General features: G+C 40.7%; 1 protein-coding gene across 4 annotated transcripts in view; it reads left to right on the top strand.

Moving 5' to 3' along the window:
- The window catches only part of ADCY7 (adenylate cyclase 7), a 257,435-nt gene that overhangs the window by 199,445 nt on the left and 41,886 nt on the right, over window positions 1-16,104 (top strand). For 3 of the 4 annotated variants that reach the window (XM_030204352.1, XM_030204350.1, XM_030204351.1), the window contains 5 exons: window positions 3,415-3,474; window positions 4,617-4,697; window positions 10,072-10,144; window positions 13,764-13,861; window positions 15,659-15,743. In XM_030204352.1, the coding sequence (XP_030060212.1) occupies window positions 3,415-3,474; window positions 4,617-4,697; window positions 10,072-10,144; window positions 13,764-13,861; window positions 15,659-15,743 (397 nt within the window). The remainder of the gene's footprint in view (window positions 1-3,414; window positions 3,475-4,616; window positions 4,698-10,071; window positions 10,145-13,763; window positions 13,862-15,658; window positions 15,744-16,104) is intronic. The other variant, XM_030204353.1, reaches the window with a different exon arrangement.

Below are 16,104 nucleotides of genomic sequence, written 5' to 3'. Positions count from 1 at the left end.
TTGTAGATTGACTGAAAAATTACTTTAAAAATGTACTTCTGTTGCTATTTAGTTTCCATGAAATGTCTTAGTCCTAATACTATGTGAAAGGGTACTTCCTGTTTTATAGATAGACTTTGTGGCCAACAGTTAAGATGTCATACATGCAAAGGCCTTCTTACAGCTCTATTATATTTGAAGGTACTATGATAAGCTGAACTCTGTTAGAAGGTTTTAACAAAATCGCTAATCTACCCTGTTTCTGTTTTTCTCTCACTCAAAAATGCCAGGCTGGTTTCTTTCTGCAAGCTCAGCCCAGCATTTGTGAGTGAAAGATGCTGTGGATTACTTCTATTTGACCTGTGTTTGCAGGAATTTATTTCTTTTGATTGCTGTATTTTATCAGAATTATGGACTCCTAATGCAGGCAGTTTTGCTGAAACACGGCTCGTGTCACTCCCTGGAATTTCTTGCTTTACATATTGAATAAAGAATTTCCATCTGACACCAGGTTTCCTTTCCTTTAGTCATCCCTGCTATGCTTGACTGTTCAGGTGATTGTGTTTTGTAGTCTTATGTCCTTTGAACTAACAGTGAGACTAGTGTAGTAAATGTGATGTCTGCTGTTTTACTAGTTATTGAACAAGTGACAAGTGTTATTGCCATTTTGGATCAGTAGCGTATATCCAAAAGAGCACAAGGAGCCTTCAAAATTGAGAGCATCTCAGCTACATTTTATTGATCGAACCCAACACGGTCTCTGGATGGTATTTTATTCCAAAGAAATGAATATTCCAATGGCAAAGAACAAGCTTGTCTTGAAAAAGACAGGTCAGCTCTTAACTCCATAAAGAGATGCTTAAAAAGTGTGGGAACTAGTAGTAAACTTGATGGGGTGTACTGCACTGTGGAACTTGCCAAAAACTAGCGTGTTTAGAATCAAATACCATCCATAGACCTCTGACCACAGGCATTTGTTGCTGGAACGCAGACCACATCGGGTCTGATCAATAAAGTGTAGCTGAGATGCTCTCAAATTTGAAGGTTCCTTGTGCTCTTTTGGATATACGTTTTTGTTTCTTTGCGTTTGGATTCCCTCTCCTCTGTAGTTCATTTTGGATCAGTGAAATATAAGCATATACTAAATAAATTGTGACTAGCGACCCAGGTTCAATATCAGTTTTCCAGTCACTGATGTGGTTTGATTTTGACATCTTCCTCCCTTTTTGAGATCAAAGTTGCTTTAAGAAACATAATTCTTACCCTAAATTCATTGTGGGACTTAATGGCTCAGATGTCTCAAGCGTTGTTTTTAAGCAAACTAACCTTATGTTACAGAAATCAGTTGAGACTGAAAAAAAAAGTGGAGAGAAAATGCCTCAGATTTAAAGACAGTTGAAAAACGCTGTGAAAAAATAGAACAGGAGGTCTCTAAAGTTGGAAATATTCAAGCTACTATTCTTAAAGATGTATCGAACCTTAGGAGTAAGGGGGAGATATATGAAAATTATATGCGCAGACATAATTTAAGGTTCGTGAACTTTCCAATGGTGAAATTGATTAGTCCACTAGATATGCTCAAAAGATATATGAAAGAGATACTGGAAATACCGGAGTCTAATTTTCCTCCACTTATTCAGTGCTACTATATTCCACAGAAAGAGAGAGTTGCACAAGAACAACAATCATCCTTGAACATAACAGATTTTCTTGAAACGTCAACTACAGAGCAGACAACGGCAGCAACTTTGGTTGCAGTTGTAGCTCTGCTACCAGATAAGCAGTGGATATTTAGACTTTTCTTCCGACATAAAGCGAAATTATTTTTGGGACACAAAGAGGCATATTTTCAAAACACTTAGCCTCCCAAAGTTCCATAGAAACCTATGGAACTTAGCCTCCCAAAGTGCTTTGAAAATATGCCTTAGAGTATTATTGTTTCCCGACGTTGCAAGGGATACTCAAAGAAAGAGGAAGCAATTCCTTTTATTAAAACCAGCCGTTTTACATCTAGGAGGAACATTTTATTTAAAGTTCCCATGCAAATGCATTGTGAATTATAATTCCCTTAAATATGTGTTCATGGACCCGAGCCAATTGTCAGCATTTGTGGCTTCAAAAAATGCCATTGGAGTTCAATGAGAATAGCTTTGAAATAGCTTTGCTATATGCTTTATTTCCTTGATGTTTTTTCTTTTTCTCCTACTTTAATCTTGGAATCCTATTAATGAGGACTTATGTGTTGTCACTTAATAATGATGATTACTTATTTATTATTTTCCTTCTTATTAGAGTTTGTGAAGTTATAACACTTTCCTATTCAAGTGTATTCTTGGAAATGTATTTGAAATTATTAAATAAAAAAAAAAAAAAAAAAAAAGAAACATAATTCTTTTGTTATTTTGGTGGCCATGTCCAACAGCAAATGTTAGGTGGCTCCAAACTGGCTCAAATTTTAGTGCAGCCATTTTATTGGTCTTAAACCTGGTACCAGATTAAACTCTCCCTCTGCTTTGTTCATAAATTGCAATGAATTATGCTAAATTAAGAATTAAACATATTTCTCAAGGTCCTGGATTGAAGGCTTGGAACTTTCAGCCAAATGATTCTTAAAATGGACTGTATGTTCCAAGATGCTTTGTAGTGAAGCTAAAATGTATAGCTTATTTATCAAATGTATAAACTTTCTATCCCATAAAAAAATACCCGTTATTTTTTTAATGTGCAGATTGTACCCATCATATAGATTTTGGTATGGCAAAAAAAGTTAATGAATTAATGTTTTCTTTTTGACTTACATTTGCATCAACCTTTCTTCAAAATTGCTATCTGTGTGTGTGTATATCTATGTATATGTTCACCTATGTGTACGAGTATTAGTATGTCAATTTGTGTTTCCATTACATAGCTTCCCATGATTCCAGAACTTGTGGATAGTTGCGTCCATCAACCAGCAGGTGGAGATAGAGAACTGAAAGCTGAGCTGAGATGTATCTCTCTTGGTATCCAGTCCAGCTCCTTAGTATTTTCCATCTCTAGCAGGTGGATGGAGACACGTTTTTCACTTTGTTCTCTACAAGTTGTTCAGAGATGGGAGAGGTCCACACATATTTTCTCGTCTGGTTAGTGTTAGGTTAGCGAGTTGTTAAGGTTCTGTTTATTCTGAGTTTATCCTTACTGCTTGTTTACGTAAATACTGAGGAGCAGGACTAGATGCCAAGAGACATATCTCAGCTTAGTTTTCAGTTCTCTGTCTCCACCCGCTGGCTAATGGACGCAACTATCCACAGGTTCTGGAATAGTGGGAAGGACTAATGCAAAGAAAATTATCAGGTAAGAACTAACTTCTCCTTTCATAAAGATGCCTCTTGATAGATGCTGTTTGATTATCCACTTTGTTTTTCCCTGCTAAATCAAAATGTCTCTCTCTGTTAGTCTGGATGGATCTAGACAAGAACTGTTATCGTCTCCCTCCTCTTCACTTGTAAGCTATAAGTGAGTTTCTTTTTCTGTTTGAATGTCTGTTTTATGCTGATACCTGGCTTGTATGGGACCTTGACATTTCTTTATTAATTGCTTACTTCTGCGGCTGGAGCACTAAACCTGTCATGGTGCCAGTTTGTTTGGGGGAATAGTTGGGAGAAGGCAGGATTTATAAAGCAGAGTCAAGGGGAGGGGAAGGCATTTATATTCAAATTGGAATCCATTTCTTCTCGTAGGCTAAAATGCTTCAAAAACCAAGGGGCCCTTTTACCAAAGTGCTTAGGCTTGTTAACACGTTATTTTTCTGCTCTGATGTATCATAAAATGCTTGAAGGACAAACTGTTTTTAAGTATTTTTTCATTCTTTTGGATATGTATCTTGTTTGAATGGTTACTATTCTATTTACATTTTGGTGTTGTTTTCTGCTTGTTATTTTAGTCTGTACACTGCCCTGGCCTGCCTATCAGTAAAGCTGGTATATCAAGTACTAATACCTTATAAACTATAAGGTAAAACACATCAACAGCTTACATGGTTTTTTTGTATAGTTAATGTGCAGTAAGTTGCATGTTAAGGCCATGCTTTGGAAAGGGGCAGAACTGAGCAGGGCATGGGTGGAAAAATGGACATGGAGAGTGTTCGGTGCTTAACATGCTGTACTTACCATGCACCAACTAATGCGCAATTAGTGTGGGACTACTTAGTGCCTCCTAAATTGGAAGTGCTGAATTGGTTGCATGTTAACTGCTACCTCATTACCACACACTGATGACTTTGTAATGCAGAATCTGCAACTGAAATACTGGGCACGCCTCCCAATTGCCATCTTAGAATTGCACTTAATATATGTTAATTGCGTGCATTAAAGCGTGTTAACTGCAAAATCTTAGCACTTTAGTGAAAAGGCCTCTAAGTTTCAAAAAACGATTGGCTCTGACTTTTTGTTCTTAAAAATTGCTTGAGAATGCAGGTGGAAGGTATTTTCTCTGCTGGTGGGTTTGCACTGGAAGTGTAAAGGTCCTTCTATTTTCTCTTATTTTTTATTAACTTGGCTATATTGCAGCTTATAATATTCAGTGCTTCCACAGGATATAGTTGATGGATAAAATATGATTTTACCTGTTATAGGGAACAGTTTGTTTGTTTTGCTTAGGAATACCTCTCAGAAGAGGAAAATGGAGGAAGAACTTCATGAAAAAATGATGACCACCATTGATGGCCTGAGTTCTGCCAAGTATGTAATTTAATTTTTGCATATCAGGGTGTGGTATTGACTGGTGAATTTCACTGTAAGTATAAAATGTGGCTAAACCCTTTGTGAAGAATTTTAGACAACCTGCCTAGCTACAGAGTCCTGTCAGCTAATTTTTCAAAGGCAAATTGATTGGATAGATTCTCTGTGAAACTTCTGTGTGCTTTGCATCTGTGCATTTCTGTGGGCAAAATATCACTGGGAAACATTGATAAGTTTGAAAAATCTAATGTTTGCATATTTGCTTTCCCACTCTATCCTGTCCTTGCCCTGGGAATTCAAAAAATCATAAGGCTTCTTTTTTGCTAATTTACGCAATGTCAAACTTTAAAGTACAAGAATCTAGTAAACCGGTTTTATGTGAAACAGATTTAAGGAGGAAAAAAACCTCAGATAATAAATGCTATGGTTAGCTTGCAGTATATAACATATTGCTTTTCCAATTGAGTGTCCTCTTCACTGGTCTAAAAAAGCCTCCTATTTATTCATTTTTAATATATTTTTACATCTTATTTCTTATCTTATCAACATTGAGTATCTTCTCTATAAAAAATTAATTCTATTTTGTCAACTTTTCAGCAATTCAAGTTTCTTTGCTTTTTTTTTCTTTAGAGATAAAAACTGAAAATCAACACTTAACTGGCATGCTGATTTTGCTAATTCGCTCAACAGAGTGCCACTGTTTCACAAAGACTTTTTCAAGAGTGATGATCACATTTTTAACAGTTAGTCCACCAGCAAGTTAGAGAACATCCTCCCGATTGCTAAAGAAAAAGACACGTGGCTCTGCGGTAACAGTTATTGCATGAGCTTGAGTGCTTAACACAGTTAAATAAAAGGGCCCCTAAATTTTTTTGTTGTAAGTACAGTAATATGTTTTATGGATTCCTTATTCAGGGGCCCTTATACTATGCCGTGTAAGCATCTGTGTGTGCCTAACGTGCGCCAAAATGGAGTTACTGCCTGACTACTGCGTGGCTCTTTTGGTAATTTCATTATTGGCGTGCGTGCGATACGTGTTAAAGGGGCGATCAAGGAGGACAAAGCCGTAGCGGAGAAATTAAATGAATTCTTTGCTTCGGTCTTCACCGAGGAGGATTTGGGGGGGACACCGGTGCCGGAAAGAATATTTGAAGCGGGGGAGTCGGAGAAACTAAACAAATTCTCTGTAACCTTGGAGGATGTAATGGGTCAGTTCAGCAAGCTGAAGAGTAGTAAATCACCGGGACCTGATGGTATTCATCCCAGAGTATTAATAGAACTAAAAAATGAACTTGCGGAGCTACTGTTAGAAATATGCAATCTGTCCCTAAAATCGAGTGTAGTACCGGAAGACTGGAGGGTAGCCAATGTTACTCCGATTTTAAGAAGGGTTCCAGAGGAGATCCGGGAAATTATAGACCGGTGAGTCTGACGTCGGTGCCGGGCAAGATGGTGGAGGCTATTATTAAGAATAAAATTGCAGAGCATATACAAAAACATGGACTGATGAGACAAAGTCAGCACGGATTTAGTGAAGGGAAGTCTTGCCTCACCAATCTAATGCATTTTTTTGAGGGGGTAAGCAAACATGTGGACAATGGGGAGCCGGTTGATATTGTATATCTGGATTTTCAGAAGGCGTTTGACAAAGTGCCGCACGAAAGACTCCTGAAGAAATTGCAGAGTCATGGAATCGGAGGTAGGGTATTATTATGGATTAAGAACTGGTTGAAAGATAGGAAGCAGAGAGTAGGATTGCGTGGCCAGTATTCTCAGTGGAGGAGGGTAGTTAGTGGGGTCCCGCAGGGGTCTGTGCTGGGTCCGTTGCTTTTTAATGTATTTATAAATGACCTAGAGATGGGAATAACTAGTGAGGTAATTAAATTCGCCGATGACACAAAATTATTCAGGGTCGTCAAGTCGCAGGAGGAATGTGAACGATTACAGGAGGACCTTGCGAGACTGGGAGAATGGGCATGCAAGTGGCAGATGAAGTTCAATGTTGACAAGTGCAAAGTGATGCATGTGGGTAAGAGGAACCCGAATTATAGCTACGTCTTGCAAGGTTCCGCGTTAGGAGTTACGGATCAAGAAAGGGATCTGGGTGTCGTCGTCGATGATACGCTGAAACCTTCTGCTCAGTGTGCTGCTGCAGCTAGGAAAGCGAATAGAATGTTGGGTGTTATTAGGAAGGGTATGGAGTCCAGGTGTGCGGATGTTATAATGCCGTTGTATCGCTCCATGGTGCGACCGCACCTGGAGTATTGTGTTCAGTACTGGTCTCCGTATCTCAAAAAAGATATAGTAGAATTGGAAAAGGTACAGCGAAGGGCGACGAAAATGATAGTGGGGATGGGACGACTTTCCTATGAAGAGAGGCTGAGAAGGCTAGGGCTTTTCAGCTTGGAGAAGAGACGGCTGAGGGGAGATATGATAGAAGTGTATAAAATAATGAGTGGAATGGATCGGGTGGATGTGAAGCGACTGTTCACGCTATCCAAAAATACTAGGACTAGAGGGCATGAGTTGAAGCTACAGTGTGGTAAATTTAAAACGAATCGGAGAAAATTTTTCTTCACCCAACGTGTAATTAGACTCTGGAATTCGTTGCCGGAGAACTTGGTACGGGCGGTTAGCTTGACGGAGTTTAAAAAGGGGTTAGATAGATTCCTAAAGGACAAGTCCATAGACCGCTATTAAATGGACTTGGAAAAATTCCGCATTTTTAGGTATAACTTGTCTGGAATGTTTTTACGTTTGGGGAGCGTGCCAGGTGCCCTTGACCTGGATTGGCCACTGTCGGTGACAGGATGCTGGGCTAGATGGACCTTTGGTCTTTCCCAGTATGGCACTACTTATGTACTTATGTACTTATGTGCATCTGAAAAATATTTTTTATTTTCGGGTGCGCCTAATGGTCGCGCGCCAAGTGGCATTTGACATGCGTAGGTCATTACCGCCTGGTTAGCACATGAGTCTTTACAGCTAGGGCTAGTGGTAAGGTCTCAGACCCAAAATGGATGCGCGACAATTTTCATTTTGTCGCACGTTCATTTTTGGCAAAAATTTTAAAAAGGCCTTTTTTACAGGCGTACTAAAAAATGAATCTGCGCCCCCCAAACCTGCGTCTACACTACCGCAAGCCATTTTTCAGTGCGCCTTTGTAAAAGGACCCCTCAAACACTTGGCCAAATTATGGCCATGTCAGGTCTTGGAATTGCATCTTTAAACAACAACAAAAAAAATTGCCTCTGGGGGATTGCCTTATTTAAAACATGTGTTTGCTTTATAGTGACCTGTATGTGGAAAGAGGTTTTGGTTAACCAGTGGCTGAACCAAACCAGCACTTTACTGCTGACCAGGAGATATTCCTTTTACAGTCGGCCATTGATGCTCTAGTAATGCATTCATATCGCCACAAGAGAGTAGTTTTATAATGGACTGCCTAACTTATGAAGCCTATAGGGGGAAATTCTATAAATGACAGAAATTTGGGCATTGAAAAAAATTCAACACTAAGTGCTATTCTGTATAAGATGTGCGCCTTATGTAGAATAGTTCTTAAGCGCGGATTCCATGTCTAAGTTTTGGGCGCTGGATTTTAATCTGCTGAAACTAGGTGTAAATGCTGGCACCCAAGTCAGGTGCACTTCGGCTAAATTCTGTAATTCCACATGCAACTTTTTTGGAAGAGCCAGCTCTGTGTATTCGGTGGGTGCTGAGCACTCCCAATATTGAGCAGGCTTCTTTAAGTGTATCCAGGAAGGGGCAATTTGTATTCTGTTTGGCACCCCCATTCATTCTGAAATGTTGGCACCTTTGCTCATAAATTAGGGCTGCATTTCAATTAAAATTTTAATCACACAATTAAAGATACGTTTATTTAGTTTTGTTCCCACTGGAGCTACTTGTGACTCTGGGCAAGTCATGTAACCCGCCATTGCCCAGAGTCGCAAGGAGTTGCAGTGGGAATAAAAAGTAAATAGCGTACTGTTAATTGTGCGATTAATCGCAATTACAAATTTTAATCAAAATGCAACCCTAAAAATTTAAAATATAAAAAGTAATAAAAAGATAAGAAATGCAAAATAAAAACTGAAAAATTACAAATTAAAGAATCTGAAACAGCATACAAAATAGCTATAAACAGCCTTACAGTTTTCACAGCCTAATTCAGAAATGCAGCCCTACTATACATACATAAATTATACCAGTTTTCCAAGGAAAAGTACACACACTCTTTTCCTTTTGGAAATTCTGTACAAAATGTCTACACACTGTTATAAAAATCACTGTTTTACGCTGTAAATGACATTGAAAATTGTCCCTTTAATGACTTGCCGAGTCTAGTGCTTGTGGTATCTGTGTAACTTGACCTTAGGTGCATGGAAGTGGCATACCATCTGTGTCATAGCAATTATGAGACGTAGCAGATTTGACAAGTTAATTCAATATTGGATCAAATTTCAGTCTACATGTGGTAAACCACACCTTATGGATACTTTTTATTGATAGATTTTGCCACAGTTTTAAAAAGAAAAGTACTGTATATGTGTTCTTTTACTTTGCACTTGTATTTTCCTGTGGGTACGCTTTTTTCATGAAGAACATGTGTAGATTTAAAAATGCAATCTATGTACACTGAGGGCCAGATTCTATATATGGCGCCTAAAAAAAATCTGCGCGGTATACATTTCCACCTAAGTGTATTCTATGAAAGATGCCTAGATTTAGACGCGGTATATAGAATACACTTAGTTGATATCCCAGCGCTTAAAACTACGCACGTCCATTTACACCAATGAAAACGTGGCGTAAATCCTGATGCGAAGATTTACATGCATTGGGCCATATTCTATAATGTGCATAAATTTTGGAATGCCCATGTAACTCCCATCTCCCCGCCCATAGCCATGCCACTTTTGAACTGTGCACTTTAAAATTTAGGCGCAGTTCATTACAGAATCTGCTTAGCGAATTATGTGCATAAATTCTAATTAAGTGCTTTTAAATACGGTGATTGGCTTGCTAAGTCAATTAAGTTACGCGTGTTGTTAAAGAATATGCCTGGATTTCGATGCAGATCTCTAGGCGCTGCTATATAGAATCCGGCAATGTATGTTTTTTCTCCTGAACAAAGCATGGAATGCTACCTCTTAATTTAGCTAAAATATGTGCATTATGAAACACTATGTACTTCTAGTCACTTGAGGAAGGGACATTTTTAGATAGTTTGAGTTTTATGCATTAATCACTCTTTACACACACACATGGCTTTGAGACTTTTTAAACTCATGAATTGAAGTGATGATTTTATCATTTATAGAAAACTGTTACCATCAGTCTTATCAAATTTGAATGTCTTTTTATATAGACCTTGCTTCGTTAAGTCGGATGACTTCTATGGATTCTCTCTTTTCTTTACTGGACCCGAATTTGAGAGAGAGGTAGGTAGAATTCATTGTAAGAGATCACATGACAAGATCATGATGTGTCATTTTCCTTCAGAGATCAAAAGGATAACTTTGTATAGGTTGTCTACACTGGAAAATGGACATTTAGGTCCATGCAGTCCAAAAACCCTAGTATTAGAAAAGGCCTAGTATTAGAAAAGGCTTGACAAAAAAGCGCTCAAAAATGGGAGCTGAAAAAATTGGTGCTAAGCCAGCGGTTCCCAAACTGCGCCACAGCACCCTGGTGCATCGCAGCGAACTCTCAGGGGTGCCCCGTGAGCAGTGGCTAGCCAGAATGTAATTTTTGGGTGGGCATGCATTTCCTCTTCCCTTCTCCACCCACCCCCCTGACAACCCATCTGAGCCCCCCTGCACGAACCAGTCCCCACCTGCCTACCAGCTCCATGATCGACAAGCAGACGACCCTTGTCTTCCATCCGGCACCGAGCCTTTTAAAAAAAACGGAGAAAACCGGAGAAACGCCTCGCGTCTGCTGTGCGCTGCTGTAAAGCAAGCAACAAATCGCTTCGTCACGTCGGCCTTTCCTTCACTGTGTCCCGCCCTCTGATGTAACTTCCTATTTCCGCGAGGGTGGGACACAGTGAAGGAAGGGCCGACGCGATGAAGCAATTTGCTGTTTGCTTTACAGCAGCGCAAAGCAGACGTGAGGCGTTTCTCCGGGGTTTTTTTTAAAAGGCTCGGTGCCGGATGGAAGACGAGGGTCGTCTGCTCGTCGATCATGGAGCTGGTAGGCAGGTGGGGTCTGCAGCGCCAGCAGAGCACCCCCCCCCCACCTGTTGACACCCGTGGCGGACGTTGGCTGGGCGGGCCTGGAGGGAAACTGGCTGGGCCTGGGCCCATCCAGGCCCGGCCGCGGCTACGCCCCTGCCCGTGAGTCCTGCATCTCTCCTTCTCCCTTCCGCCGGCTGTTCTCTGTAGCCCCAGGCCCCTGTACCTCTCTGGTAGCGGCGATTGAGACAGTTTTTCATCAACGTTGGAGCTGCCCTCTTCTCTGGAGCGTCCTGCCTACTTTGTTTCCACTTCCTGTTATCCGTGTAGGCGGGATGCGCCTGAGAAGAGGCCCTGATACTGACGGAAAACTTTCTTGATCATTGACGCTGCTGGATAGGTACAGGGGACTGGAGCTATGGAGGAGAGTTGGCAGAGGGAGAGATGCAGGGCACACTGGGAGTGGGGAAGAGAGTCTTGATTGGAAGAGGAAGGTTGAAGGGGAGAGAAGTCAGACTGTTCGGGGAGGTGGGCAGGCCTGGAAGAGACGTGGCATTCAAGTGGGGTAGGGTGGGCAGGATGGTATGGGAAGAAGGGAAAAAAGAAGGAAGCTGAATATGGAGAGAGACAAGGACAAAGAAAAGATGCTGGGCAGGGAGGAACATTGGGACAGGAAAAGGGGGAGGTGGAGACACGGGGGCAGAGGAGGGCCCCCAGAGCTGCTCCAGGTGAAGGTGAGCAGTGGAAAAAATGCGTGAGGGGGGCAGTAGAGAACTGTGGGGGGTGGAGACCTATGTGGCGGCGGGGGTCGGGGGGGGTCGGGGGCCACAAGAAATTGCTCGGACACTTAAGGGTGCCGTGAACTGAAAACGTTTGGGAACCTCTGCACTAAGCACTATTCTATAAAGCACTGATTCCCATACCTAACACTGGGTGCCAGACTTAGGCCTGCTGAAACCTGGTGTAAATGCTAGCACCCAAGTTAAGGCGCGCTTACCCAGTATTCTATAACTACATGTGTAACTTTTCAGAAAGCTACTGACACTCCCATGTCCCTCCCATGGCCACACCACCTTTTGGGATGCAGGTGGGCCCCTTTTACCAAGCTGCAGTAGGGCTAGCATGTGGGTAGCATGCGCCAAATTGACACTAGCGCCAGGGTAGCGTGGGTGCTCAGCGTTCTGAAGTTGGTGCGTGCTGTTTCCCATTGTAGAAAATAATTTTCTATTTTCTACTGCGGGGGAGCATTCCTGGTGGTAATCGGCAGTATGGCCACATTGTCGAGCCTGCATGATTACTACACGAGTAGCTTGTGAGCCCTTACCACCAACTAAATAGGTGACGGTAAGGGTTCAGGCAGTAAATTGTTGCCACATGGTCATTTGCTGCCCATTAAAAAAAGGCCTTATCTGCAGTGGTAAAAAATGGCCCAGTGCACACCAGTTTCACTTATCCAAACTAACACAGGCCACATTTTACTACAGCTTAGTAAAAGGGCCCCTATTGGATTTAGACACCTTGCCTTATAGAATAGTACGCAGCCAGATGTGCGCATACATTTTAACGAGTGTCAGTATCAATAATTGGTTGTATGCACCCAGTTATTGATGGTTAAGAGCTTGTTGACTAATTAATTTACATGCACATCTCGGAAGGACACCCAGATTTGGGCGCCATATATAGAGAGTATGGGGGTATGTGTACAAACTCCAAACTCTGCCCAACTTTGTCCCTGAAGGCACCTACTTGATACATGTATAAACATAGATATGGGATTGATCCTTGTGTACACTTTTCTATGTGTAAAAATTTGGCAAGTATTGCATAGCTGGATTTTATATGGAGAAAGCCTTTCTAAAATTGCCCTAAGTAGTACCTGTTTGAAAATAGCTGTTTATACATAAACCCCTTATTCTATAAAGGTCGTCAAAAATTGCTTGTACAAATTTAAGCATGTTCCTGGTTTGTGCGCAATTTAATAGCATAATGAGCCAATTAGTGCCAATTGGCTTTTTAACAAGCAATTATTGGCACTAATTAGATTTTATTGGCACTAATTAGATTTAATTGGCACTAATGCATGTAAAGTTATTCATGGGATCTGCACCTAAAATTTACATATCCAACCCAAAAAAAGGGGCGCAGAAATAGAAGGTTCATGGGCATTTTGCGGGGGGGGCGGGGGGAACAGGTGTGGTTTTGAGTTATGTGCGTAATTACAGAATATGGATGTTGCATGCTTACATTTATGTGCGGGCATTTGCACCACATTTTCATTAGTGCAAATGGTGGTGCCTAAATTTTATGTGTGACCTCTCTGCTTAAGCGTTAATTCTATAAACTGTGCCGAACTTTAAGCATTGCTTATAGAATACCTCTTACACGGGTATTTTTTGGCACCGATTTTTTAGGTGCCCTATATAGAATTTAGCCCAAAAGCCCCATTTACACACACCTAAGCCTTCTGAAATCACCTGCTAAATGTCATAAAACACTCTTTACACCAACACTGAAAACCAGACCCAGTTGCCATCCTTGAAGGACCGTTGTGTTTCTTTCTGAGTTAGACGCTGCATCATGCTGTTTCCCCATCTGAAGGCGACTTCTTTCCAGATACATAATCTGAATTCACCTCCTCATTGCTCCCTTGCATAGGGCTACAGATCAGTTACCATAGGGATATGCAAGCAGTGCTAAAATTTCTTCAGTTTAGGTGCTTGGTCTTCCAAAGTGTTCTAATTCATTTTTTTTTAGTTGACTACATTTTCATGTGTATAAATGTAGAAATATATTTACAATAGTACATCAAATGTTAATTTATATTGGATGTTGTAGTATATTAAGAATGCACTGAGAACCCATATTTTCAATTTTTGTTTTGCAGTATCGTATGATAGCCATACCAAAACTCAGGAATTATTTTGCCTGTGCTGCTTTTATATTTCTCTGTATATTACTGATTCAGATATTAGTGGCACCAAGGTAAGTGTTCTTTTCTTTTTATTCAGCTGTCTTTTGTATCTTTTTAAAAATGTATGTCCCCTTACACTTTAGATTCCTCTTGATAATATGAAATGGTTCAAACTTTAAGAGAGCAAACAGCAGAGTTGACTGAAAGCAACAAACCAGTATTGCTCACACAAAAGCTTTATTTCATTAACATAAGCTTGACTCAACCTAAGCCATTTTTAGCTTTAGAGCCTGCTATGGGAGTCTAAACAAGCTGGTTTGTTGCTTCACCTGGCTTTTTGGATTAGGATTTTTTTCTCTCTCTCAGAGTTTTTCTCCCACACATTTTTCAAGACTAACGCTAAGACGTTTTGAGCTAGACCTGTTTTTATAACAAGGCACAAAAAGGTGCCCTAAATGACCAGATGACCACTGGAGGGAATCAGGGGTGACTTCCCCTTACTCCCCCAGTGGTCACTAACTCCCTCCCACCCCAAAAAATATGATTAAAAACATTACTTGCCAGCCTCTATGCCAACCTCAGATGTTGTACTCAGGTGCATTAGAACAGTATGCAGGTGGATCCAGGCCCATACCTCCTCCTACCTGTTACACTTGTGGAGGAAACTGTGAGCCCTTCAAAACTCACCAGAAACCCACTGTACCTACATATAGGTGCCCCTTCACCCATAAGGGCTATGGTAGTGGTGTACAGTTGGGGGTAGTGGGTTTTGGGGGGGCTCAGCAGACAAGGGAGCAATGGTGAGATGTGTACCTTAGTGCATTTTATGAAGTCCACTGCAGTGCCCCCTAGGGTGCTCTATTGCTTATCTGGGATGTCTGTGGGACCAGTGTACTAAAAATGCTGGCTCCGCCTACATCCCAATGGCTTGATTTTGTGCGTCTTGCACTTGGATGTTTTTTTATTTGAAAATGGACCAAAAAATAAAACATCCAAATCACAAAACCTTGTTCCAAACAGTATTTTCAAAAACAAAAGATAGACGTTTTTCTTTTTTAAAAATGACCTTCTTTCCTATTCAGATTTTGGACGTTTTTTTTTAAAACGTCCAAAGTTCAACTTAGACATCATATCGAAAATGCCCCTCCACATCACCTGACTTCATTGCAAAAAAGATAATCCTGTGAAGCTGTTTTAAATGAGCAGATATTACCCAAAATATAAATAAATAAATAAATGCTACACAGTACAGGCTTATTTTGGCAATAAATAATGCCATTTAGCAGTCTGGATTCTTAATTACGTCTGAGGAAGATAACTATATGGTGTGGAAAGTTCATGCATGTCTCTCTTCTTTTCCTCCATTGTCTTTGGACTTGAATTTTAGATGTATTCTCTTTCCCCAATCTGCCCCAGTGGTCTTGCAATCTTAAGTTTTATACTTGAGATAGTGGAGAGTGAAGTGGCCCTATCTGAAGTCACAAGGAGTTTTGGTGAGAGAAGCGAGATTTGAACTCTGGCTTCCTCCGTTCTCAGCCTAATTCCCTGATCGCCATCATACCTATATCCTGTTCAGGTTGTCTTCAGGACAGGTGTAGCTGCCACAGCTCCAATCTGCTGTCACTCAGAGGAACCGATTAGCTGAAAATGTCCTTGCTTTATGAAAATTCCAAATGGGTGTCTCAAACTGTGACACAATTTTTTTTGGTGGGGTGGAGAGAAGAAAAGAATGGCCAGTGGCAGTTTCTGGTTGTAAAAGGTGGTTCTGCGGGGGTCAATAATCTGATCAACCTGATTTAATTGAACTGTTTTACAAGAATATGTTAAAGCGTGGTACTTTCTCCTTTTTTTTTTTTTTTTTTTTTTAGGACTAGAGATGTAGGAATTTCATTTGGGATTGTAGCATCCATAATCCTGTTGACTTTGCTTGTATGCTTCGCTGATAAATGTGCGGTAAGTTAAGAACAGGAGGCAGCACATCTTTATGCAATTTAAGTGGGTGGTGGGGTTGCTCAACCTGGTCAATTAGTCAGTCCCTTGGCAAGACTTTCTTAGACAAAAATGTTCAAACTGTTTGCACTGGGACAAAGTCCATGACTGCTTTATTACCAGTTCCTTTTCCTCCGGATTCTATATATGGTGCGCGCAGCCAATTTATGCGTGCTACTCAGTTAACAAGCTATTACTAATTGGCCAATAACAACCAATTATCAACACATTGGCCTGCGTTGGGCTTACTGCAGCTCTGTAAAAGTGCCCCTAAATTTTCTTTGTATTTTTTGACAAGTACACATGATTTTGACTTAGCTTAACA

Source organism: Microcaecilia unicolor, chromosome 5 (genome assembly GCF_901765095.1).
Source record: "Microcaecilia unicolor chromosome 5, aMicUni1.1, whole genome shotgun sequence".
Classification (NCBI taxonomy): domain Eukaryota; kingdom Metazoa; phylum Chordata; class Amphibia; order Gymnophiona; family Siphonopidae; genus Microcaecilia; species Microcaecilia unicolor.
Note: the sequence above shows the minus strand (reverse complement) of the source record. Positions and strands in the feature narration are given on the sequence as shown.